The sequence below is a fragment of the Anastrepha ludens genome, chromosome 4 (genome assembly GCF_028408465.1).
Source record: "Anastrepha ludens isolate Willacy chromosome 4, idAnaLude1.1, whole genome shotgun sequence".
NCBI classification, from domain to species: Eukaryota; Metazoa; Arthropoda; class Insecta; order Diptera; family Tephritidae; genus Anastrepha; species Anastrepha ludens.
Genome location: NC_071500.1, coordinates 121969049 through 121993894, shown reverse-complemented (window position 1 = coordinate 121993894; position 24846 = coordinate 121969049). Strand labels below are relative to the sequence as shown.

Genomic DNA, 24846 nt, shown 5'->3' with positions numbered 1-24846 from the left:
ATATTTGTTGGGTGGTGGCACTGAAAAGTGGTCGCTCTCGACCGTGGTTGCGTCGCTCATGCATGCATCCTTATACTTGAGTATTTTTTTGATTTTTTTGCTTTGTGTTTTATTTATGTATTTTTAGGCGCAGAACTGCACAAGCATATCTACTAAGCGGTTGCTATTTTTACAAACTATGCAATCCACTACCTACATGCACCTTCATACAGGCATACATGCATACATACACCAACAGTTGGATGAATATTTGCATACATACATACATATGTATGTGCGTACAATTGCATTGGCAGGCATTGTGTATTTGTCCGATTGCTTCTGCATTGCATTCGTTGCATTTGCGGTCGCTTCTACAAATCACATTGTTTTTATGCTGTTCTTGTTGTTGCTGTTCAATTTTTTTCGTAACAAATCAGCGCAAGACATTGAAGTGTACACACTTGGCAATGATTGGTGGCTAAGGCAGTGGCAGAAACAAGCTAATTACAAGCGGTTAGATATGTACGTATGGACTTAGATATATTTGCATGCCTATGTGCATGTGTGTGTATGTTCAGTATACAAAATAAAAGTGAAAGCATATCCTGAGTGATTTGCGTTCGTTCAGGGTCTAATTATTTCAATCAAATTTAAAGAATTTATGCAATTCGTAGGGATGTTTTTTATAGATTTCGTTATAAACGTGAAATAATTATCGAAACAGTTATGTACATTTCTTTTCAGCGGTGCCTGGGGTTTATAAAGCGCTTTTCAGTAAGAGCGCTTCAACTTTTTTTTTGAATAAAACACAAACGGTTTGACTTTTTTAACTAATTTTTTTTTTTACTATCGAGTTTGAACATATACATTTAAGTATGAAATTCGATTTCTTTTGCATGACCACCGCGTGCACGTTTTACGAAGTCCAATCGTTGAACCCAATTTTCGACCACTCTTTTGCATAAATCGGCCGAAATTCCAGCAATTTCGCGTTCAATATTGGCTCTGAGCTCACAAATCGTCGCCGGCTTGTTACTGTAGACCAATGACTTCACATAACCCCAAAGAAAATAGTCTAGAGGCGTCAAATCACACGAGCGCGGCGGCCATTCGACCGGTCCATTTCTGGAAATAATGCGCTCATCGAACTTACTCTTCAACAAATCAATTGTAGCGTGTGCTGTGTGGCTTGTGGCCCCGTCCTGTTGAAACCACATGTCGTCTAAGTCCATACCATTCAATTGCGGCCAAAAATAATCGTTTATCATGTCGCGGTATCGATTTCCATTCACAGTAACGTGGCGATCGTTCTCGTCAACGAAAAAATATGGGCCAACTACGCCGCCGGCATGTAAACCGCACCAAACAGTGATTTTTTCGGGATGCAACGGTGCCTCATGAATCACGTGTGGATTGCTTTCTGCCCAGTAACGCATATTTTGCTTGTTGACAAAGCCATTGAGCCAAAAGTGAGCTTCATCACTGAAGAACCGTAAAATGGCCGTAATGCTCTTAAAGTAGCAGCAACAGAACGATTATTTTCATAAAAAATTTGCACGATTTGCAATCGTTGCTCAAGTGTGTAGCGTTCTATGATGAAATGTATACTAATGAAGTTTACAAATGACAAGCGAAAAATAAAAAATATTGCGTTGTTCGCCCTCCCTATCGGAAAAAAGTTGAAGCGCACCTATTGAAAAACGCCTTATTTGATTTATGAAGTTCTCATATCTGTGAGCTTCTAACGAAACAACTTAAATTTACAACATCTTAAACTTACGTAAATCGGCTTAGCACTTTTTTTCCACAAGCGTTACATAGGAGAAGAGGGCAATCATTTATAACGTAGCTTAAGAACACAACTTCTTAGAAATTTATTAGAAATATTAAGTTATTGTATGCCACTGAGATATCAGAATTTATTGACATAAATTTAAAATCAGTTCGAGGGACATCATTCCGTATTTTCATTATAATTTTGTTTGTTTTTTTTTTTTTGTTTGCTTAATATCGTAAAACTCGATAGGATTGGGGTGGAAAGCATGTCGAAATACTTATATTTTGAAATTTGGGGCAGCGCCTACTAATCCGATACGATGTGCTGTACCGAAAACTTTAAACGTCTACTTCTGGACAGTACATTTTTCAAGTAACCCGGACTCATTCATAAGTCGAAGTTTTTTGTACCGATTTAACTGTATATTCACAAATATATTTTGGAAGTGCAAATGGATTTTTAATAGCAATTATTTCTCTTTTTCGGACGAAATTTTTTTTTTTAACTTGCGCGTTTGCACCAACTTCCGCTGTACTTTTGCATCTATTCAAAAGTACAAGGTGGCGCCAAAATTTCCATTGCTCAAAATATCTTTTTTTATTTAGTAAATTATTTTTTTTTTTTTTTTTTTTTTTTTTTAAAACACCTATTGGTGTATTTATTATATAGCAATCTAGCACAAATACTAATAAGCTATTTGAATTTGACTTAATTTGATACGGTTAAAATTACAAAGTACTTATCCTATGATATATGCACTTTTTGTTTCTGTAAATGTTTTGGTCACTACTTTTGTTTGTGACTGGTTTATTTATTATGTATTGTTTATAGATAGTTCACTATTTTTTACACAAGTTCAAATGGTTTCACTCGTTTTAATCTTCTGGTTAAGTCATCGTTTTCGAGGAGCTGGAGGGCCTCAATGTTGACATGTTGTTGAAGTCGTTGTTCATGACTTTGCGCAAACTTTTTGATAACGTTGTCGACAATTTCAACATCCAAATCCTTATGTAAGTTGTCATTTCTGATGTACCACGGAGCATTAACAATAGCACGGAGCACTTTATTTTGAAATCGTTGAATGATCATTCTGTTGCTTTGACTGGTACATCCCCAGAGCTGAATACCATAAGTCCAGATTGGCTTAAGGACTTGCTGATACAAGAGCAGCTTGTTGTATGTTGACAAGGCAGAATGTCTACCCAATAGCCAGTACATCTTTCTGTACTTTATTTTCAACTCTTCTTGTTTTTTCTTGACATGCGGTTTCCACCTGAGTTTTGCGTCAAGGGTCATGCCAAGATATTTCGCTGAATTCTCGTACGGAATGATTTGTTGATTGATGTATACTGGTTTATGGTCGATTCTTTTATTAGTGAAGTCGACGTGCACAGATTTGGTTTCGTTGAGTTTTATACGCCATTTGACTGTCCAGCGCTGTATCTCAGTAATGGCTGTTTGTAATTTTTCTGTTGATTCAATGTTGTTTTCACCAGTGGCCATTATTGCAGTGTCATCAGCAAACGTAGCAACGGTATTATTTGTAAATGTAGGGATATCACTAGTGTATAGGAGATATAGGATTGGTCCTAGTACACTTCCTTGTGGTACTCCCGCTTGAATTTTTTTCAGGTCAGAATAGGTGTCTTCTTGTTTTATTCTGAAGTATTTAGTAAATAATGGGCAAATTTTGTTTCTCAGAGCTCACACAGAGCTGTAGCGCCAAATGATGGTGACTAGGATGCCCGGGTTCAAATCTCCGGGCATGAAACACCAAATAATAGAAAAGAGCGGTGTTGAGCTGCGATAAATGCATTCGGAGGACAAACGTTTGTGGGAGTTTTCTTTGAATAGCGCTTTGTGGTGCACTATGAACTCCTTCCAAATGGACAAACTCTTAGTCCCGATTTACATAGGGAAACATTTGGAAGGAAAGCATTTTGTTCACAGCAGAATAACGGACGGGAAAGAGAGTGGCCACGTACTGCCGACACGCGTTCCCTACTGGCGACACGCTTATTCGTATTCTCAAACTTAAAGACGTAAACTTCAAAAGCAACGAATGATGCCGAAAAGAGAGAAAGATAATTTCCAGTGTCTCCCTTCCAGATGTCTCTGTGTGCAAATCGGGACTTACTGTCTGAGTGTTGTGCGCTTCATGCGTGAATTTAATATCGTTTCTAACAAATGGAAGCGAATATGTTGGCACAAGTCTGAAACTATTTTGAAATAGACTTTGAAACATAAATAAAAATTGTAAAATGTGTATGCAAGGCCAGCTTTTACTATGATTACAATAATACAGGGTGAACGATATGAAGTGTTACCAACTTCACACTGCTTGTATCTGTAAAACAGCTAATGACATCAACGTCAAAATTGTTCTAATGGCAGCTCAATATATTGTTTATAAGCCATCAAAAGCATTTGCGTCTCAGTTTTGTTGAATTTGTTTTTTTCGGTGATGGAATTCAAACGTAATAGTGTGATTGCGTTATATTTGGCTGGAAAATCACAACCAGCCATTGTTCGTGAGCTCAGTCACCTCAAAGTGAATAAAATGTTTGTTTATCGCACTATAAAACGTTACAATGATACTGGTAGCATTGCAAAACGCTATGGAGGTGGCCCAAAAAATGCCGCAACAACGCCAGAAATGGTTCGGAAAGTGAAGGCTCGACTTGAACGAAATCCACGTCGAAGTGGAAGAAAAATGGCCAAAGAACTGAAAATATCGCAAGACAGCATTCGACGCATATTGAAAAATGAGCTCAAGGTCAAGGCTTACAAGTTCCAAAAAGCACACGATCTTTCACCCCAGCAAAAAATAGTTCGGTGCGAAAGAGTAAAGGAGTTGTTGCGCTTGCACGAACGTGGCGAATTTCCTAACATTGGGTTTTCTGATGAAAAAAAATTTCCCAATTGAGCAGTTCATAAACACTCAAAACGATCGTATTTACTTGACCGAACGCTCATACGAGAATTTGAGCCTATGTATGGCCACTCGAAGCAATTTCCCATCGCAAGTAATGGTTTGGGCCGCAGTGACCGCTGATGGGCGCTATCTAATCGTTGTTATCGAGCCTGGTGTCAAAGTGAATGCGACTTATTATCGGGAAAATGTTTTAGAAGCTGCTTTAGAGCCGTGGACACGCAAACATTCCGGTCGTAGACCATGGACGTTCCAACAGGACTCGGCACCGTCTCATGAAGCTCGTGTGAACCAAGAATGGTTAAAAAATCATGTTCCACACTTCATTTCGTCACACAATGGCAAATCCGATGGACCATTCCATCTGGTCCATTTTGGAGAGCAAGGTGAGGACTAATGAATATGCCAGTATGGATGCGCTGAAGAAAGCGATTATACGAGAATGGGGCAAAATACCTCAAGACCACATTCGTGCAGCACGCAACTCATTTTTTGACCGTTTGAAGGCTATAGTCAAGGCAGAAGGTGGTCATATCGAGCTAAAGTGAATATATGTTAAAATTGTAATCATTTTTGAACAATTTTGTCTTTGAAATCAATGAAAACTAATTTCACACAATAAAGTTATGGTGTTTTGAATCGTTCACCCTATATATAACAAAATTGTAGTTACTCATTTTCTTTTTCTAAAATATACTATTTACATAGATTTATAATCTTCTCAACAGATTTGTATCAAAGCGAAACAAAATTATTGCAACGTTATTTTATGTAGAGATAGAAAATGCACATTACTTTGCTCCAGTGCACTGCCATTAACCCTTTGCACATTTTCACAATCAACCCTGTCACCTAGTGGCCTCAATAGTTGCAGTTCTTTTTATGCCAAATATTTTAAATTTAAAGTTACTTAACTTCTTTACGAAATTTGCATACACACACACATAAACATACTATGTATATACCAATGTATGTGTGCCACTATTTCTCAGATAGAAGAAGATAAAAAGGTGTTGAAACGAGGGAAATCTTCTAGTAACTGCAAATATACAAAGTGGGTACGGATGTGCATATGTACGATTGTATATACCCATACATATATACATGTATCTATTACATGTTCAATGGATGGACATATATATATTTAACTTAAGCCGCTGATGACTATTGTCGCCCAGTACTAAGCTGTTTCGCTGACTCGCTTGAAATCCAAGCCAAAACCAAAGTTGAAGCTGCAGCTGAAGCATATACTTACATATACACATACATACACATATATGCATGCATTGGAGCTGATGCCAAGCCAAGTCAGTTTGATGATTATTATTATAAGATTTTCTGTTTTTTTCGTTATAATTATTTTTGTTTTTGTTGCTTCTTATATTGTTGTTGCCATGCTTGTTGCCATATTGCGCGTGAGTCTTCAAGTTTTAGTTCTGTTGCTGTTGCTGTAGCTGTTGTTAGATATGGTGACCCACTAACCTACTTTTGCGATACGAAACAAGTAAAAAGCAAAAGTAAAAACAAAAAAAAACTACGAAGCAACAAAAACTGAAAAACGAAAAGTAGAAAACTGCTGTAGAGCTTTTTGATTATTATTATATAAACAAAGTGGAAATAATCGACGCAATCGGCAAACATCGTCGAGTAGCAAGCAAGCAAATCCATCTACCGAGTATTCTCGCACCCCTCCAACATTCAGCGCTGCTTCATATGTAATCGCCACAGGCGTTCAAAAGCATTTAAAGAGTTTTTTAGTGAGCGCAGGCTCTACCGCCGTCAACTGCGAGCGCTGCGCAAATATACATTTTTTTAATATACATACATATGTATGTGTGTGCGCCTCACACAGTGCTAGCCTCTAGCGCACGCACTGCTACGCATAGACGTCGCACACAACAGCGATCGTTCGACATTCATGCAAATGTGCGTGAGCGGCGTGAGAAGCCCACTCACAATCCGCTCGCAGCAGTCGGTTGAGCAAAGCGGTTAGCAGCGATAATATTCGACAATTCGTTTATAACCTAGCCCAACATGAATTTTGAGCGAAAGAAGGAAAAAAATTAAATAGAAATTAAACAAGCATTTTTTGTTGTTTGCATTTAAGTGTGTGAGCGCATTTTCGCAGATTTCCTCAGTACCAGCGGTGCGTTTCTCTGCAATGCTTTACATGGCGCTGAGTTAGATCGGCGTTGCGTGCACTCCTTGGCAACAAGGCCCTGTATGGCCTTTAGGTACAGAAAGAAATAGCTTGCCATGTTTCCCAATAGTTACCGACGACTGTCAGTCATGGCAGACACACTTTGACATAGTAAGCAACTAACAATCGAGGCGCAACACGTGTTTCCTTCAATGACTTGCTCTGTGTACCTGAAATTTTTCAGACTCGTCTGACTTTTTATAAATTTCACAATAATGAAATCGAAAAGTTTCCAACCAATTAGTGTACAACACGTTTATTCGTGTGAATCGTACATTTGTATTTAAATACATACGCACATGCAAAAGCTCACGCATATTTACACAAATTTGTACCTACCCTGCAGGAAAAGCCACACTAGTAAGGAGACATTCTAGTTCAGATGGTGGTATTTAATAAAGGGTACTGTAAAAGACGCGCCTAGATGTTGATTTAAGAGGGTATTCTAGAGGGTGATTTTTTAGTTATTATCTTTTTGGTTGGTTTAAACCACGCACGTTTCGTGTTTTGTTTCACTGTCAAACATCTTCAGTTTGGTCTACGAGTATAGTTTAACCATGAATCGTCTTACAAACGAACTACGCTTGCAAATCATTGAATTTTATTATAAAAATGCGTGTTCTGTTAAGAAAGTTTAGAGTCGAAAAATTGTGTTCAGCGACGAAGCTCATTTTTGGATTAATGGGTACGTAAATAAGCAGAATTGTCGATTTTGGAGTGAAGATCAGCCAGAAGAATTGCAAGAGCTACCAATGTATCCAGAAAAGGCCACAGTTTGGTACGGTTTATGGGCTGGAGGTATCATTGGACAGTACTTTTTCAAAGATGCTGCGAATCGTAACGTAACTGCGAATGGTGAGCGCTACCGTGAAATGATATCCAACTTTTTCTTGCCCAAAATGCAAGAGCTCGACTTGCATGACATGTGGTTTCAGCAAGACGGTGCCACATGCCACACAGCACGCGTAACAATGGACTTGTTGAAAGGCGAGTTCGGTGAACATTTTATTTCACGTTCGGGACCTGTTAATTGGCCACCCAGATCGTGCGATATAACAACATTAAAGCATTTATATGTGAGATAGCGGCCGAAACATTGGAAAGAGTATGCCAAAATTGGACTAAGCGAATGGACCATTTGAAGCGCAGTCGCGGTCAACATTTACATGAAATAATCTTCAAACATTCAATTATACGGACTGTACTATCGATTTAAATAAAAGTGGCATGCATTTTTCTGAATTTTACGTGTGTTTTTTTGAAAAACTTTCCTATAGCTCTTAAAAAATAACCCTTTAGTATAGAATTTTGAAAAAATCGAGATTTTTTTTGCATATTTTATAAGTTTAGACATTTAAGAATATGTCATTAAGAGGACTTTTTAAAATTCCATTATTTCAGGGGTATAGCCTTTTTGGTGACATGGCATCGATTCCGATCCGACCGCTTCAACTCAACAAAAGACTTTTTTCTCAAAATAACTTTTTTGAGCAGGGGGTAAGGATATCTCGAGTTCTAAGGAACCGATTTATTTCAAATTTGGAGAGGATGTTCTTTATACATTCCTTCATCGGATGATCCTAGCTCGAAACTAGAACCCTTTATTTAGTATTTAAAAAAATTGGAATTGTTAAAAAATTATGTAAAAAAATTTTTGTTTTTTCAAGCAGCCGCCATATTGTGAAAACAATTTTTTTAACTTGTCGAAGGTTCATTTGATAGCGGCATCTATAATATGTAAGAATCCGTATGGTTTTTATTTTGAAGGGTTGGAATCATGTACGGCAGGACACCTTCTTCTTTTTGGACCTCTTACTTTGACTGCGCATAATTTTGTCAATTTTAATTTGTTAGTTTTTCTGGGTTAGGTTTTAATGTAATAATTAATAAACAAATGATAAAAAAATGTATAATGCATTTGTGTATAATACATTTTTTTTGTTTCCTTTGTACAGCGCTTCAAAAACCGGGCGAAATGCATGCCTCTACACTAGAATACCCCCTTAAAACAAAAAATTTAAAAATTGAAATTCTTTCTGCAACGGGGCTGAAGTTGGCCGTAGAAAAAAGAAGCGGTCCTCGTAACTGCGCGAAGAAAAAAAAAGAGTTCATGAAATTGCGAATAGGTGACCATGAAATACTGTCTAGGCGTAATGATTGATGCACGGCTCTGGTTTAAGCAACATTTAGAGGAACCTGAGAGCATGCCACACATACCACTGGTATAACGGCAGAGAAATATTAGAAGACGAGCCTATAGCATGAAGCTGCAAAAAAAACCACCATAGCCTAACCTAACCTCATGATTCAATTATACAGGGTGGGCCATATAACGTTTGCTTTTTGAATCACCTATTTTTTTGAGAATGGTAACACAAATCACATGTCAATTTACTTAAAGGTTTGACATTTACGAAATAGGACGCTATACGCTTGAACAAAATTGGGAAATACAGTGCACTCGCGGTAACTCGAATAGCCGCTAAGTCGAACGACGTGCTAACTCGAACACATTTTTTTCCCCATTGACTAGTTTGTAACTCGAACAATATTAAAGCGCTATAACTCGAACAAAAAAACAAATTTATTTGTACACACATTCTTTTCAAACATGTACATTTTGTACATACATACATATGTAATAGTATATGTATATAAATTATATGTATACTAGTGTATTGTCCATATGAATATTTCGATGTTAATATCCCGTTAGTTTTCTGGGAACAACATCTTGCATTGACCAAATTGCTTTAAATTTGTCATTTGTAGTATATCAGTGCACGTGAGTAATGGATCGTAAAAGGTTGAAGTGTTTAACATTAAAAGAGAGGGCTGAAGTCCTTAACAAAATTAAACGTGGACGTAGTGTTACTTCTCTAGCGAAGGAATATGGGGTAGCCAAGTCCACCATAAGTCTTATAAAAAAGAAAGATAAGGCAATTTTAAAAGCAGTAAACAACACGTTTTTGGGTCCTGGGAAGAGGAGAACTTTAAAAGCTTCTGAGTTTCCTAAAATGAAAGCCGCTTTATACAAATGGTTTCTGTCCCAAAGAAAAAAGAATTACCCAATAAGTGGACTCATCTTGAAAAACATAATTTACAGGTCGAATTTACGCTTTATGATGTTAACAAATGGAATGATGGTGCCGAATTTACCGACACAGAAGTAATAATTGAATCTAGTGATTCTGAGTCTGAGTTAAACAACACAACTGAGACATGTGAGCGGATATCATCTGAGGAGGCAGTTAGCTCTTTCAATAAGGAAATTCAGTGGGCCACAACTGAACAAGTAAGCCCCGCAAAGGTTAACACTCTTCAATTGCTGCGTGAAAAAGTCATATTCAACATTGCTGCAGGCAAGAAAAGACAAACACACATTACAACTTTCTTTTCGGCCTAACTTTTCTGTTAAAGCTGACTTTTTTTGTGTAACTGACACAAAGACTGCCAAATATTTGTTGAAAAGTATTGAAACGAATTAATTATTTTAAACATATTCATGTTCATATCCATATGTAAATAAATAAATAAATTTAATTGAAAAAAATCGATATCGATGACTGTTTTTTTAACATAGCACACTCAATTGATAAGTCGAACAAATTCGATAAATCGAACAGCGCCTGTTTTAATTAGTTCGAGTTATCGCGAGTGCACTGTATTGAAAACCTATTTCCAAAGTGGTGAGTCTTCTTCTTTTCTGATTTTCACATCGGTGGCTACGTCAATAAGCACAATTGTCAGATTTCGGGCTCAGAAAATCTACACGTTACTGTAGAGAAGCAAATGCATCCACAACGAGTCACTGAATGGTTCGGTTTTTGGTCTGGCGGCATCATCGGACCCTTTTTTTCGAAAATGAGCGAGGAGCCGCGGTTATAGTAAATGGCGAGCGTTACCGTGATATGCTCAACGAGTTGTTTCCAAAAATTGAAGAGGATGACATGGACGACATTTGGTTTCAACAGGACGGAGCAACTTGTCACACTGCCAAGTTACACTCGAACTTTTGGCTACCGTTTTTGAAAACCGAATAATCGGCCGAAATTCCGATATGAATTGGCCGCCTCGGAGCTGTGATTTAAGCCCGTTGGACTATTTTTTGTGGGGAGCCGTGCGAACCATCCAGAGACGATTGATGCTTTAAAACACGAAATCGAAGTTGCCATTCATGAAATTGGAGCCCAAACAATCGAAAATGTGCTTAAAGATTGGGTTGATCGAATGGCCTACTGTAAAGCCAGTCGTGGCAGTCATTTGAACGAGATTATTTTTCTTTCATAAATCACAATGTTCAATCTTCAAAATAAAAAAAAGGTTGAAAAAATATTGATTAGTTTTTTTATAGCCGATTCAAAAAGCAAATTTTACATGGCCCACCCTATAGAAGGTTAGGTAAGTAAGCTCCCTCGCTCCCTCTTGACAAATCAGCTCCCTTATTTGAAAACGTGTTGCTTCTTTGTAAAAAAAAGTACATGTTTCACAAAAAAACTTTTGAATTGTAGTAAAAACTAAACTTTTGGTGCAAATTATATGGTCGGCAACACTGTTTCCATTTTGACACGTTGCTTTATTCATATTCGGTGAAAACCGTTTATTTAATTGGAAACATTCGAGTAAGTTTTGTAATGAAAACAAATTATTTTGCAAATTAATAATGTTTTTCATTATTTAGATCGATCATATCCTGATTCTGGTTATAGTCGGTTATTCGAAGCTGTCTTTCTGCTACAGGCAGCACTTGTTTGTGAATACTCATGCAAGTAAATCTCGATCAGGCATTTGTACAAATTCTAATTGAATCTTTTCCTTCATTGGTTGTTAGAACTGCAAATACAATCGCGGTCACCTTTCATATACCACAGTTAGTAAATTATGTTAGAATATTTATAAATAAATTGTATTTAAAAGTTTTTATTTGCAAGAGTTCACAGGCGCGTAAGTGCAGCGGGAGGTGTGTTGAAGAGCTAAGTGGTACAACTGTAGTAAGTCCTCGCACTTTCCTTCTACAAGGGACGTAAGTCGTAGTTATTTATTTGAAGTTAACAATTTTTAATACTTCTGGTTTATAGGTTTTTGGTTTCTGCGCAAGTTCAACGTCCCTACATCTGCTCGAATCAGTGCAGCGTTGCAACACCCCTACGAGTCTCTTTCCGCAATTTGTCTCATTGCATTTGATTAACGTAAATTTATGAATTATATAGCAATATATGTATGAAATATTTGTTTAAGACGCTGTGAATATATTTTCCCAACACTTTCTAGTATTAGGGCCAAGTATTATATATTAAGGTAAACAAACCTTAAACTATAACCAATAAACTTGTAATAAAAAATATACATAACAGCTTATTTTGTTTACTAGTAGCATTTCCTTTTTAATGTAATGAAAATACTCGGTTAGAGACTCCATGTTTTTACTTTTTCTCGTTTCACATCTAACTAATATTTGTTTTACAACTACGAACTAACTTAAAACACATACTTAAGTAACAAAACATAGTTCTGCGTGCTCTTGTGTTGTTAGATAAACATCGAAAATATTCTAAATAAATATTATATTTGCTTTGAAAGAAAACAATAATCTTTTTGTTGTTTTGTTTTAATGTAGTTTTTCTCTAATTACAGGACTAATTAGCTGCTTTACGTACTTTTTATTACCTATAAGCAAGAAGGGGAAAACATTTGTCTCCATTCTTCGTAAATATATCTCTATATATATATATTTAATTGGCGCGTACACCCTTTTTGGGTGTTTGGCCGAGCTCCTTCTTCTATTTGTGGTGTGCGTCTTGATGTTGTTGCACAAATGGAGAGACCTAAAGTTTCAAGCCGACTCCGAACGTCAGATATTTTTATGAGGAGCTTTTTCATGGCAGAAATACACTCGGAGGTTTGCCATTGCCTGCCGAGGGGCGACCACTATTAGAAAAATGTTTTTCTTAATTTTGGTGTTTCACCGAGATTCGAACCAACGTTCTCTCTGTGAATTCCGCACCAACCCATTCGGCTACGGCGGCCGCCTTCGTAATGCAGCCCTAAAATAAAGAAGTGTCAAAGCGCCCTTGACCTAACCTTACTTGCATAAGCCAGCTAGTGTAAATTCCCGATACAAAATCGTTGGATGTTAAACATTCATTTTTTTATTTCATTTTAACTCTAGTCGTATATGTATGTAGGAGAGTAGGCAGAAAGGAGTTCGCCTTAAGTTGTCGGTGAGTTAAGTCGTATTTTCGTGTGCGCGCTTTTGCTAATATAAAGTCGTTCTTTTCAGTTGCCCAAACAGACGTGCCGTACTAAACTTCATCTTTTTAATCACCATCTTTTTAATTTAAAGTTGAAATAACTATTGAATAACATTTTTACTAAATATATTATCTTACATTTGGGGGCTCAACCGTCGCGAATAAAAGTTGATAAAAATTTGGTTAATAAGTTGAAAAAACCAATTCGGAAAATCTAATACCGTGCAGTTTTAATTTTTATTAAAGTCGACCTAATTGTGTTTTAAAGTTGAACAAACACGTTAAGAGAAGGTTAAGTTGAAGTTGCTTAAAATCATAAAAGTTGCTAAAAGTAGAATATATATTTTGATATAAAATATAAACGGTACAATTTATGTCTATGCAAAAAGGCGAATCCAATTTGCAAGTGACAAAACCAACAAGCCGAGAGCAGCGCGCAAAAGCAAGGGCAAAAAGGTCAGCAACAGAAGAGATCGATTTACTGGAAGAAAATATAAAAGAGAAGTTTGAAGTCGACGACGAAGTTTTTCTCGACGCTACCAACGACGAAACATCAGAAAATAAAATAAAAGCAGAAATGACTGAAATTGGCGACCTAATAAAACTTCTAACGTTGAAGTTTCAGAAGGAAGAAGAGCAGCAAAAAACAAAGCAAGCAGCAATTTCAACAGAAAACGTTGATAGTGTAATCGGAGATTTCGATGGTCAATTACCGGTGCGTGTGGAGAGCTGGTTCGAGAATTTTGAGAAATGTGCAGCAGCTCTGAAATGGAGCGATAATCAAAAATATGTTTTCGCTCGCAAAAAGATGACAAAGACGGCTAAACTGTTCGTGGATTCAATTTGTGTTTTTGATTATGATACTCTTAGAAAAGAAGTTGAACGAGAATTTCGCCGTGACTTTGTAAGTGCCGACATACACAAACAATTGCAGGAGAGACGCAAAAAGAGTACAGAAAGTATGCATGAGTATATGTTACACATGCGACGGTTAGGAACGTTCGGCAAAGTAGATGACCCTTCGATCATTAGGTACATTATTGATGGAATAAATGAAAAAGCAGAGAACAAAACTTTTTTACATGCTGCCAAGAACTTTGACGACTTGAAAGCAATGCTTGAAGCTTATGAAAAACAAATAGAAACGAAAAGAGAAGCAAAAGCAAATAATGGTAGAAATTCTAGTGCAACGGAAAGTAATAAAAACAAAAAGAGCAAACGAGAACATTGCTATAATTGCGGGTCTACTGACCATAAAAGAAGCGAATGCAAAGAGCAAACTAAATGTTTTGGGTGCAATAAAACGGGACACATATCCAAAAATTGCCCATCAAGTACGCAAAAAAATAATGACGTAAACTTGGTCCATACAGTTGAGCAGCAGCAAAACATGCAAAAGACTGTACAGATTAACAACATAAAAGTTCGTTGCCTAATCGACAGCGGTGCAGAAATTTCTATAATTGAGCAAACGGTTGCAAAAAAATTAAATTGTTCTCTAAAGAAATGTAGTGACAGTCTTTCGGGTTATGGCAATAAAAAGGTGATTGCTATCGGCAGGTGTGAAGCGAATATTACTGTTGATAATCTTGTTTGTGCGCATAGCTTCTTGGTCGTACCAGACAATTTGTCTAAGTATGAGGTCATCTTAGGTTTTGATTTTATCGGAAAATGCGAATACATTTATGATAGAAGTGGTTATAGATTTACAAAATTTCTTTCGGAAAATGAAAATTGGATTCACAATATTTCGATTGAAAATAAAGAGTTAGAAGTGCCAAAAATATACAAAAATCAAATAGAAAATATTGTTAAAGAGTATTCACCTAAAACCGAAGTGACAAGCCCAATGAGTATGAAAATTGTGTTGTCAGAAGATAAAGTTATTCGACATTTACCGAAGAGACTACCATTGCCAGAACAGAAAGTTGTAAGCGAGCAAGTTGAGGACTGGCTGCAAAAGAAAATAATACGTCCGTCGAGTTCCGAATATTGTAGTCGAGTTGTGATAGTCGATAAAACAGATGGTAAAAAACGTTTGTGTGTAGACTTCCGAGACTTAAATAAAATAGTGCAAAAAGATCGTTTCCCAGTTCCACTCATGGAAGAGGTCATTGAAGCGTTAGAAGGCGCAAGCATATTTACAACTTTGGACCTTGAAAATGCATTTTTTCATGTACCAATAGAAGAGAGTTCGAAGAAGTACACCGCTTTTGTTACCCGCGATGGTATTTATGAATTCAACAGAGCACCGTTTGGGTTCTGTAATTCACCGGCTATGTTTTTACGTTTCGTCAACCACATCTTTCGTAATTTGATTAGAGAAAATGTTATGCAGATGTACATGGATGACGTTATAGTGCCCTCGAAGAATGAAGAAGAAGGTATAGAGAAGTTGAAGAAAGTATTAAGTTTGGCTGAACAGTATGGTCTCCATATTAAATGGCAAAAATGCAAGTTTTTAAAGCACGATGTAGTTTATTTGGGATTATTAATAAAAAACGGATGTGTTTCACCTGATGCAGAGAAATGTCTTGCCATACGAAAGTTCCCAGTGCCTAAAAACGTGAAACAGCTGCAACAAATGTTAGGACTGTTTGGATACTTTAGGAAATTCGTTGAAAATTTTGCTGTAATCACCAAACCACTCACAGACCTTTTGAAGAAGGAGGCCAAATTCGTATTGGGCACCGCAGAAATGACAGCCATTGAAAAAGTAAAAGACATACTAACTAGTCAACCAGTTTTGCGTATCTTTTGCCCGTCAGCACCAACGGAGCTTCATACCGATGCGTCGAAGGATGGTCTTGGAGGAATTCTTTTGCAATTATTCGATGGAAAGCTGCATCCTATATACTATTGGAGTAGAAAAAATACTGCTGAAGAAAGTAAGTTACATAGCTTCTACCTTGAAATAAAAGCTGCATATTATGCTGTACAGAAATTTCGTCACTATCTTCTGGGACGAGAGTTTAAATTAGTCACAGATTGCCAAGCGTTTAAGAGCACTACTACTAAAAAAGAGTTACCACCCGCCGTAACACGTTGGATACTATATCTTGAAGATTATAAATATGTTATAGAGCACCGTAAAGGAACTTCGATGAAGCACGTGGATGCTTTGAGTAGAGCACCAGCGAGTGTTTTAATGATTGACGAAATAAGTGCTAGACTACGCCTAGCCCAAACAAGCGATGAACATTTTAAAGCCGTGAAGCAAATTTTACAAACGCAAGATTATGAAGATTACGTTGTTAAAAATGGTATTTTGTTCAAAAGTCAAAATGGTTTACTACTGCTTGCTGTACCACGTTTAATGGAGCAACAAATTATTAGAGAAGAGCACGAAAAAGGGCACTTTGCGGTTGATAAAACAGTTAATGCGGTTCAACAAAGGTATTTTATACCACATTTACGCCAAAAAGTTGAAAAATATATTAAAAATTGTATCAAATGCATTTTATTCAACAAGAAGCTTGGGAAACAAGAAGGGGAAATGCATATCATTGATAAGGGAGATGCGCCACTGCTGACAATCCACATCGATCACCTTGGACCTTTAGATGCAACAGCAAAATTGTACAAGCATATTTTAATCGTTGTTGATGGATTTAGCAAATTTACTAGGTTGTACCCTACAAAAACAACATCTGCAGAGGAGGTAATCAGAAAAATGTCGGAATGGGCTAACATATTTGGAGCACCGCATCGCATTATCAGTGATAAGGGGTCAGCATTTACATCGACGGCGTTTAAAGACTGGTGTCAGACAGAAAAAGTAGAACACGTCCTGACAACAACGGGTGTGCCGAGAGGCAATGGCCAAGTCGAACGATTGAACCGAGTTGTTATAAATGTTATTTCGAAGTTGTCAGCAGATCGTACAGAAGCCTGGTATTAATACGCTGGCAAAGTGCAAAGAGTCATCAATAGTACCATCAATAAATCAACGAAATACACACCATTTGAAATAATGTTTGGTGTGAAAATGAAAACGCCAATGGATGTCAACATAAATAATATGGTGGAAAGTGAAACAGCCGATATTTTAATATCTAATCGTGACAGTATGAGAGAAAATGTAAGAAGACAAATCGTATACGCTCAGAAAGAATACAAAGAAAACTTTGACAGACGTCGTAAATGCAAACAAATCTACAAATTGGGAGATTTAGTGGCTATCAAACGGTCACAATTTGTCGCAGGGAAAAAGTTGGCCAACGAGTACTTGGGCCCTTATGAGGTGATCAGGGTCAAACGAAACGATAGGTACGATGTAAAGAAGGCAGCAGACTTTGAAGGCCCCAATGCAACATCAACGAGTTGTGACTATATGAAGCCGTGGAAACGGGATGAATCCGATCTATCCGAGACGGATGATATTGTCGAATGGCCGAATGTAGGAGAGTAGGCAGAAAGGAGTTCGCCTTAAGTTGTCGGTGAGTTAAGTCGTATTTTCGTGTGCGCGCTTTTGCTAATATAAAGTCGTTCTTTTCAGTTGCCCAAACAGACGTGCCGTACTAAACTTCATCTTTTTAATCACCATCTTTTTAATTTAAAGTTGAAATAACTATTGAATAACATTTTTACTAAATATATTATCTTACATGTATGTATTAGATAGTCTGTAAAATAATCGGTTAAAAACTAAACAGAGCTCTTCCGATATCTGATGGGTAGTCTGAATTCGGAGCATTTCTCCTTTAGAAGTTTCCCTTCTTTCACGCGCCAAGCGTGCCAGTTTATTTTTGATGAGCTCGGGCGAGCAACTGAATCTCCTTTCAAAAGAACTGATAAGCATTACCAAAGCTACGTAACCACCTTATTGTCCTAAACTTATTGGCTTAGCCCGAAAATAAAAATAACGAAAAGGAATGTTCTATGAACATACTAATTGTTGAGAGGCAAAATAGAAAAATCAATTAATTTGACATGTTGAAATTATTTTAAAATGTTCATAATAAATTTTGAATTTAAATTCATTACAAAATATCAATTTTCAACTTACAAATTTGAAGGTATGTAAGTTATACTTTTTGTAGTTCAATTTTGTACTGACATCCGAATGTACACGGGAAAGAAAAAAAATCAGCTGGCCTACAACTACCACTTTTAATAATTTCGCCTAGGTCCGATCATAGCATTCATAAGATACTCAATTTAATTTGGTGTATATTCATTGTTAAGGTGGTTTCGGCTGGTTTCACAGTTTCTAGTGTTAGAGCTTTCTTTATATTTACCTTCATCTCTATATCTCTATCTCCATATCTATCCTATCTCCATCACTTTCCCTACATTTGTCTCTATTTTTATCTCTATCCCTGTCGCTCTCTCTATCTCTAGCTCTGTCACAATTTCTATCTCTATCATTTCCTCTAGTTCTAGCTCTGTCTATCTTAAAGAGTCGAACTCCTGACATTAATCGTTAGAAGGAGTTAGTACTATAAATTGTTCAGTTCGCAACCTGGTACGATGGTACGTGATAATGCCTATGTACCTAGCCTGAAAAATTTATAATTTGTATCAGTACTAAAATTTATATATGTACTATACATTTCATACATATTTGTGTACATGTTGACGGTCTTTAAATTATTTAAAATGCACTTCAATCAATAATAAGTATGTAAGTGCACACAGCAATCTCTCCTAGGTGCAATTGATATGTATTTCATATTGAAGCGCCGCGCAACTGGTGACGACATGCCATCAGCGGCAGTAATCGCCAAGGTACAGCGCAGCCAACAGCCAACAGCCACATGCAATATGCACTCATAAGTGCTGCTTCAAAATTTCCACTGTGCCAACATTTTTGCTGTTGCTGTTGTTGCTGCTGCAATCGTCGCTGCCGCATTGCAATCTTGCCATCTAGGTGACCTACATTTTACGAGTTGACCTACTTTTTCAATGCGTGTTATTACGAGCATTATCCGCGTTACACACTCCCACCGCCCCCATTTCGACACACTCACACAGTGACTAGCCCATTCGCTGAACGAAAGAAAATGCAATAAATGTCCTTAAATATCAAATGAAATGCGTTCTATGCGATATGTGAATTACAATATATGTTATATATGTACATATGTGTGGATGTGTGTGTGGCATGCGAAGGAAACGGAAACGCACACTTCACTAGAAAAGCGCGCCAGAGGCGGAAGTGCGCCGAGTGGTTATACTACCTACCTAACTCATTATAGCGCATGGTACGTACTTGCCTATATACTTGGATATGTGGGCGTATGTATGTATTTGTGTTACATAATAGCTATGCACATATAGATTTACAGCTTTCATAAAAGTCTTCATAAAAGCATTGGTGATGAGTTGTTCAAAGTAGATGCGGAGTGTGCGATGCATTAGGATGGTCGTTGTTGAAGGAAAAGTCTCACTAGATATCGCACAGTAATTATAAACTATGTATGTATTAAGTGTATGTATATGCATATGAAGAAAGGAGAACTAAGTCCCTGCAGGGAAAGCCAAACTAGTATCGAAACATTCTAATTCAGATGCTGGTGTTTAATAGAAGAAATCGAACTAGTTCGTCATGGACCAGAATAATACCAGTAGTAAAATGATCGATTTTTCCGGAAATCAGGTGACTTTTTTTTATTTAGATAAGAAAGTTTAAGTTTAGATGAGATAAACACTACATCCAAGTCTATCAAATGAAGGCAAGAAGTAATTAATATTTGAATTAAATTATTCGCTTTATAGGTAGCCTCGCATCACAATTCATTAAGATTCGAGAAAGGGATTTATAATATTCTTACATTAGCTCAGTTTAAGCTTTGAAACGTCAAAAGAAATATATCTGAGTTTTTTGTAAGCACTTGAAGCAATTTTATTTTTTTGTATGCTGTAAGCAGATGAATTAAACACTGATTAACCAGAAATGCAATCAAGAAAACATTTCAATTGAATTCAAACGGGTTTTCAAAAACAAACGCCACCCAAGAAATATCCTCGCATCAGCCGGATACGTAAAACATGAATCCGAAAGTTAACTATGTAGCATTATTTTTATTTATGCTCCTAATGTGAATACCTTAAATTTTGAATTTTATATTTTATCCATTATTTTTCTAAATTTTATTTTTGTATTAGCTTTTTGAAGAATTTGTTTCAAGTTCTATAGGATTTATTTAAACTGCAAGTTCGAACCAATTTTTGAACGTTTCCCCAATTACTGTACCAGAAAGAAGTTCCATGTAATTAAGAACATAAAAATTCTGTATATACTTTTAATATGAAACATAATACTTTAAGACTTTAAATGGAATCGAATGGATGGGCGTTATCTAAACTGGTCTAAAACTTACTGGACTAGATTTTGTTTGGTTGGTGACAACTGGTAGTTTAACTGGTATTTTGCTGATGTATGGCCGGACAATTGACATTTCGTAGAACATCGCCGTGTTAAAAATATCACCTGCTGACAAGGAAGAAAATAGAACACGAACTGGTTGAGCTAAGAAATGAAGTGGTAGTATTCCATTTTGCAACTAGTATTTTTCCTTGCAGGGTTGGCGTGGAAGCAAAAACAGGTAAGACTGTTCTCTTTCTCTATAGCAACAAAGAGGTTGGATAGCTATGTATAAAGTAAAGGGTGTAGCGAAAAGGAATTATAATTGGATTCAGCTATGGATGAGGAGTGTTAAAAGACTTAAAGACGGTAGGGAGCTAAGCTCATTTACGGAGGTGAGCTCATTTACTATTTTATTTATAAGAGCTCAATGTCTCCCTGTGTATCGCTTGCTGAAAGGTCTTCTTGTTAATTTCAAGCACACGGCATGTCTCTAAATTATTTCATAAGCCTTTGGGGAATTTCAGCGTTTGTGCCGGGCGAAAACAAATTATAAAATAAAGTTGAATATTTTGACACTAAAAACTATTCACTGCGAGAAACTGAATTTTAACTGTTAGTCAGTAGCAAACTTCTGCCATGTGAAATAGATCGATTTGCTCGTGTACAAAGTAAGCGGTGTGCTGCCCAAGTGGCTCATTCATCCGAAATTTCGTGAAGGGGCATCTTAAGGAATAAAACATTCGGTCCTTGTCCTCATTGAGCTTAGTGTGTTTACCGGCAAGGTAAGTCTCCGCAGCGGCTGTGAGTGTGCAACTCCAGCCAGGAACATCGATTTTCAGCGTTTATAGCAATAACTAAATATTTTACGCGAAAGTCTGATGAGAATTGTACAACAACAAAATTATATTGAATTTATTGAAGGCAAACATGTATTAGCTTTATTTGAAACTTAGAACAGTTGTAAGTAGAATTCGTACGTTTATGAATTGAAATAGAACCCATGAGCTTGGACAATTATTGCATTGAACGGCATGAGGCTAAGAAATCACTTATCCTTGGGATAAGACCTCATTAAACTCGCGCATCGTTACTCGCCGAGCGTCCAGCAAAACAGCGCGAGTTTCATCAATCATGGCATCAATTAGGCGACTAACAGCAGGGATTTAGTAAGCCATTGGTGAATGGTCCAAATCCAGGGTGACGAGTCTTGTCCATAACACCTTCCAATCTTTTGTTTGATTTCCGTGATAGATGTTTCGTTCAAAATATAATCGTTAATGAGCACTTGAAAATAATTGGCCTCATTTTTACGAAAATGCTATTATAGCCTAGACAGACGGTAGCGTTAATCGGGATTATCTCAGCAATTAAATGCAAATAGTGCAGATTGACTGCTCGACTTAATTCTCATAATTTAAGGGGATTAGGGGAATATTCGAGGGCAACCTTTCCGAAAATTACAGTTAATATCTATCACTAACACATTCGAAATTTTATTAATTGTGTTGATCATCACAAATCATTATTTTTTGTATCAGGGCAGCTGATACCCATATCTATCGCCTACGATCCATCTTTTATTGACAAAACTATCCACTAAGCAACTCAGCTGTTCACTTATCCACGTACATACATATGTATTTCAAATGGTTGACACAAAAAACTAATTGACAGCTCAGTGAGGAAAAACTATGTGAGTCCTTTGGAAAAACATTGGACTTGGATTTGTTGCCCTATCCGCTTATATCGAAAAAATCGGTTGCTGTATTTGATGTTTCATTTTTGGAATGTTGGATCCATTAAAAACAGATATCTTTATAAGAATTGTGTTTGTATTTCGCTATGTATTTTAATTTCGTTTTTGAAGCATATTTTTTGAAAAGAAAATGTCTAATAACACACACCTTCGTGTATCGAAAACATTGTTTTCTGAATACAACATATTTCTATTTAGGTTTATAAAAAAAACTTGAAATTGTATTGATCTTAAAACTACAGAGGGTTTTTATTGTAACAAATATCTATGACTAGCTTTTGCATTTTTTAAAGTAAATGTTTCGTAGATCTTGTACTTGATGCGCAAAGCTTGCTTTTGTGGCGTCTGAGTTAACATTTGGCAGTTATCAATAAAGCACTATTTCGAGAATATTCCATACCTTTGAGTCAAATTACGGCTGACGTACCATAAAAGAAACAACAAACCTTTTTCATGTACACCCACATTTTGCCACCGACTACTTACTTACCTACGTATTTAATCTATTCGCCTATTCGTCCCAAAACCCACTTCCCCTCACAGATAGTAGGTACTCGTATGCATGTATGTACTATATACCCCTACACATAAATGGTACGCACGTATTTACATATTACTGGTGCCCATATTATTGTGGACAGAAAATAGCGACTGCAGTCAGGTAAGTAAAATATGAGCACAAATGAAACAACAGTAGCAACAGGCGCCAACCGGTCATAAAAAATCTTCTCAACAAAAACAAATGTTTTCCAAAAAACAAAAAAGAAACAAAAAATCATCGGAAACGAATACAATCGGAACAAACTAGTGTCTCAACAACAATACATACATAAATCTAAAGCACTAAAAAAACTCTGTCAACAATTAGCATTATTCATATTTTTGATTATGACACTCGTATTCGGCATTTTTTCAACGTTCGGTAGTGTATTTGTATGTATATCGTGCTGTCTCAGCGATGAGCGAACAAGAAAATTGGCCAAGTGCAGTAGGCCATGCAAATAGTAAAGTAGGTCACTACCACCACACCGCATCGCACCATCCCGCCTAGCATGTTTTGTCTGCTACACAGTTGTACGAGCTCCAAAAATATGGCGAGTTACGGCGATAGCGACGGCGACGACGAAGACGTGTCCACCGAAATACCTAGTAAGACAGCGATGGAGTAGTAGTGCAGCAACAAAAACAAAAGTCCGCAAGCTATTTAGTAATAACACGAACCAGCTGTAGCAACAACTGATTGCTCGTTATGTCTTGCATTCGTATTGTAATGTGAGTGAGCACTCGGTTTGATATTTTTTAAATTTTATGTACATACATATTGTGTACCCATTTGGCCATTGAAATAAGTTCGCATGCTTTGGACTAGATTTTTCTATGAATTTTTGAAACAGTTTTTGAATTTCTTGAATAATTGTTTTCAGTAACCACATTGTGGGCATTCATTATGAGGGTCAAACTATGTATGAATCTAAGATTTTATTCATAATCGGCCTTTTTGTCATCTTAGGATTACTTGGAAATTTGACCAAATAGTTTTGCAAAATGTTAATTGCCTTGAGAGATGTTAATAATTAACCTTTTAAAACACTTTTTAGGAATTTTTATTTCGAAATCTAATTACGCTAGAAGTTAATGTTTTCTGTGATTATAATGAGAATATTGAATACATATATATTATAACATACTTATATCAAACGATTTTTTGTTCATAGGCCAAGCGTTAGCAAGTAGCGAGCAGAGAATTGACGAATAGAAGGGGCCTAATATTAAAAAAATGTTTAGAAATTTTAAATTTATTTAAAATATTTAAATTATAATTAAAAAAAAAAATTTAGCTGAAATTTGCTAATAAAATATTTAACTTGAAGTTTTGAATTCCCTTAAAAAGTCCTGCAAAAAGAGAATTGTTTTGATATTTTCAATAAATTTATTTTTCAATTTTATGTTACATGGCAGTCCCCACATCTGCAAAGCACTTATGGCTTGTGAGGAATAAAGGTTATTTTGGTTCTTCCACGCTTTTTTCCAAATTACATCTCAAGAATCCTGATAAAAATATAGTAAGGTAGAAAGAACTGCGTGCTCAATTCGTCGGCACTGACTTTTTTTTTAAGTTTGCCAGTATTACAAGGCCCATTACCAGATAGCAAGCAAATGCCATGTAAAACCAAAGTATTCGAACATAAATATAAACAACCAAATTTCAAATTTGAAATTTTAACGCCAGATTGATTTTTTACTGTATGATAAATTTAATTTGGGTATTTGCAAATGTTAAACCATAAACTAAATTTTTAACATATCACGGGTGCTATTTTAGCTGCCAAAGTCAAAGTATCGAGAGTTAAAATACTAAACTTTATATGTATAAATATGGAAACTCATAGCCTGCATTTTATTCTGAAAAAATCAAGTGTCTTGTGTGATAAATCTAATATACAGCCATGGTCATATAAATAGCACATTTAGAGTTTGAAAGCAAAGAGTTGAATATGTTTTTAAATAATTATTTTTTATTGGGAAAAAATCACCATAAAAAAATAAAAAACTTATTTACTTAAACTTTAAAACAAAAAAATAGTCAAAAAGAGTTTCAGTTCTGATTTAATTTACGAGAACGTTGATAACTCACG

General features: G+C 36.3%; 2 protein-coding genes across 2 annotated transcripts in view; one reads left to right on the top strand and one right to left on the bottom strand.

Moving 5' to 3' along the window:
- The window catches only part of LOC128860929 (nuclear hormone receptor FTZ-F1), a 158960-nt gene that overhangs the window by 87282 nt on the left and 46832 nt on the right, over positions 1-24846 (bottom strand). The window lies entirely within an intron of this gene.
- LOC128860931 (uncharacterized) lies at positions 17057-17741 on the top strand. Its single transcript, XM_054098731.1, has 2 exons — positions 17057-17581; positions 17641-17741. Exon 1 carries the CDS (start codon positions 17116-17118, stop codon positions 17551-17553), a length of 438 nt encoding a protein of 145 aa, XP_053954706.1. The 5' UTR covers positions 17057-17115; the 3' UTR covers positions 17554-17581; positions 17641-17741.

Excerpts from the sequence above, each read along its gene's own strand:
- LOC128860931 (XM_054098731.1), top strand. The coding sequence starts at position 17,116 with ATGTTTGGTGTGAAAATGAAAACGCCAATGGATGTCAACATAAATAAT.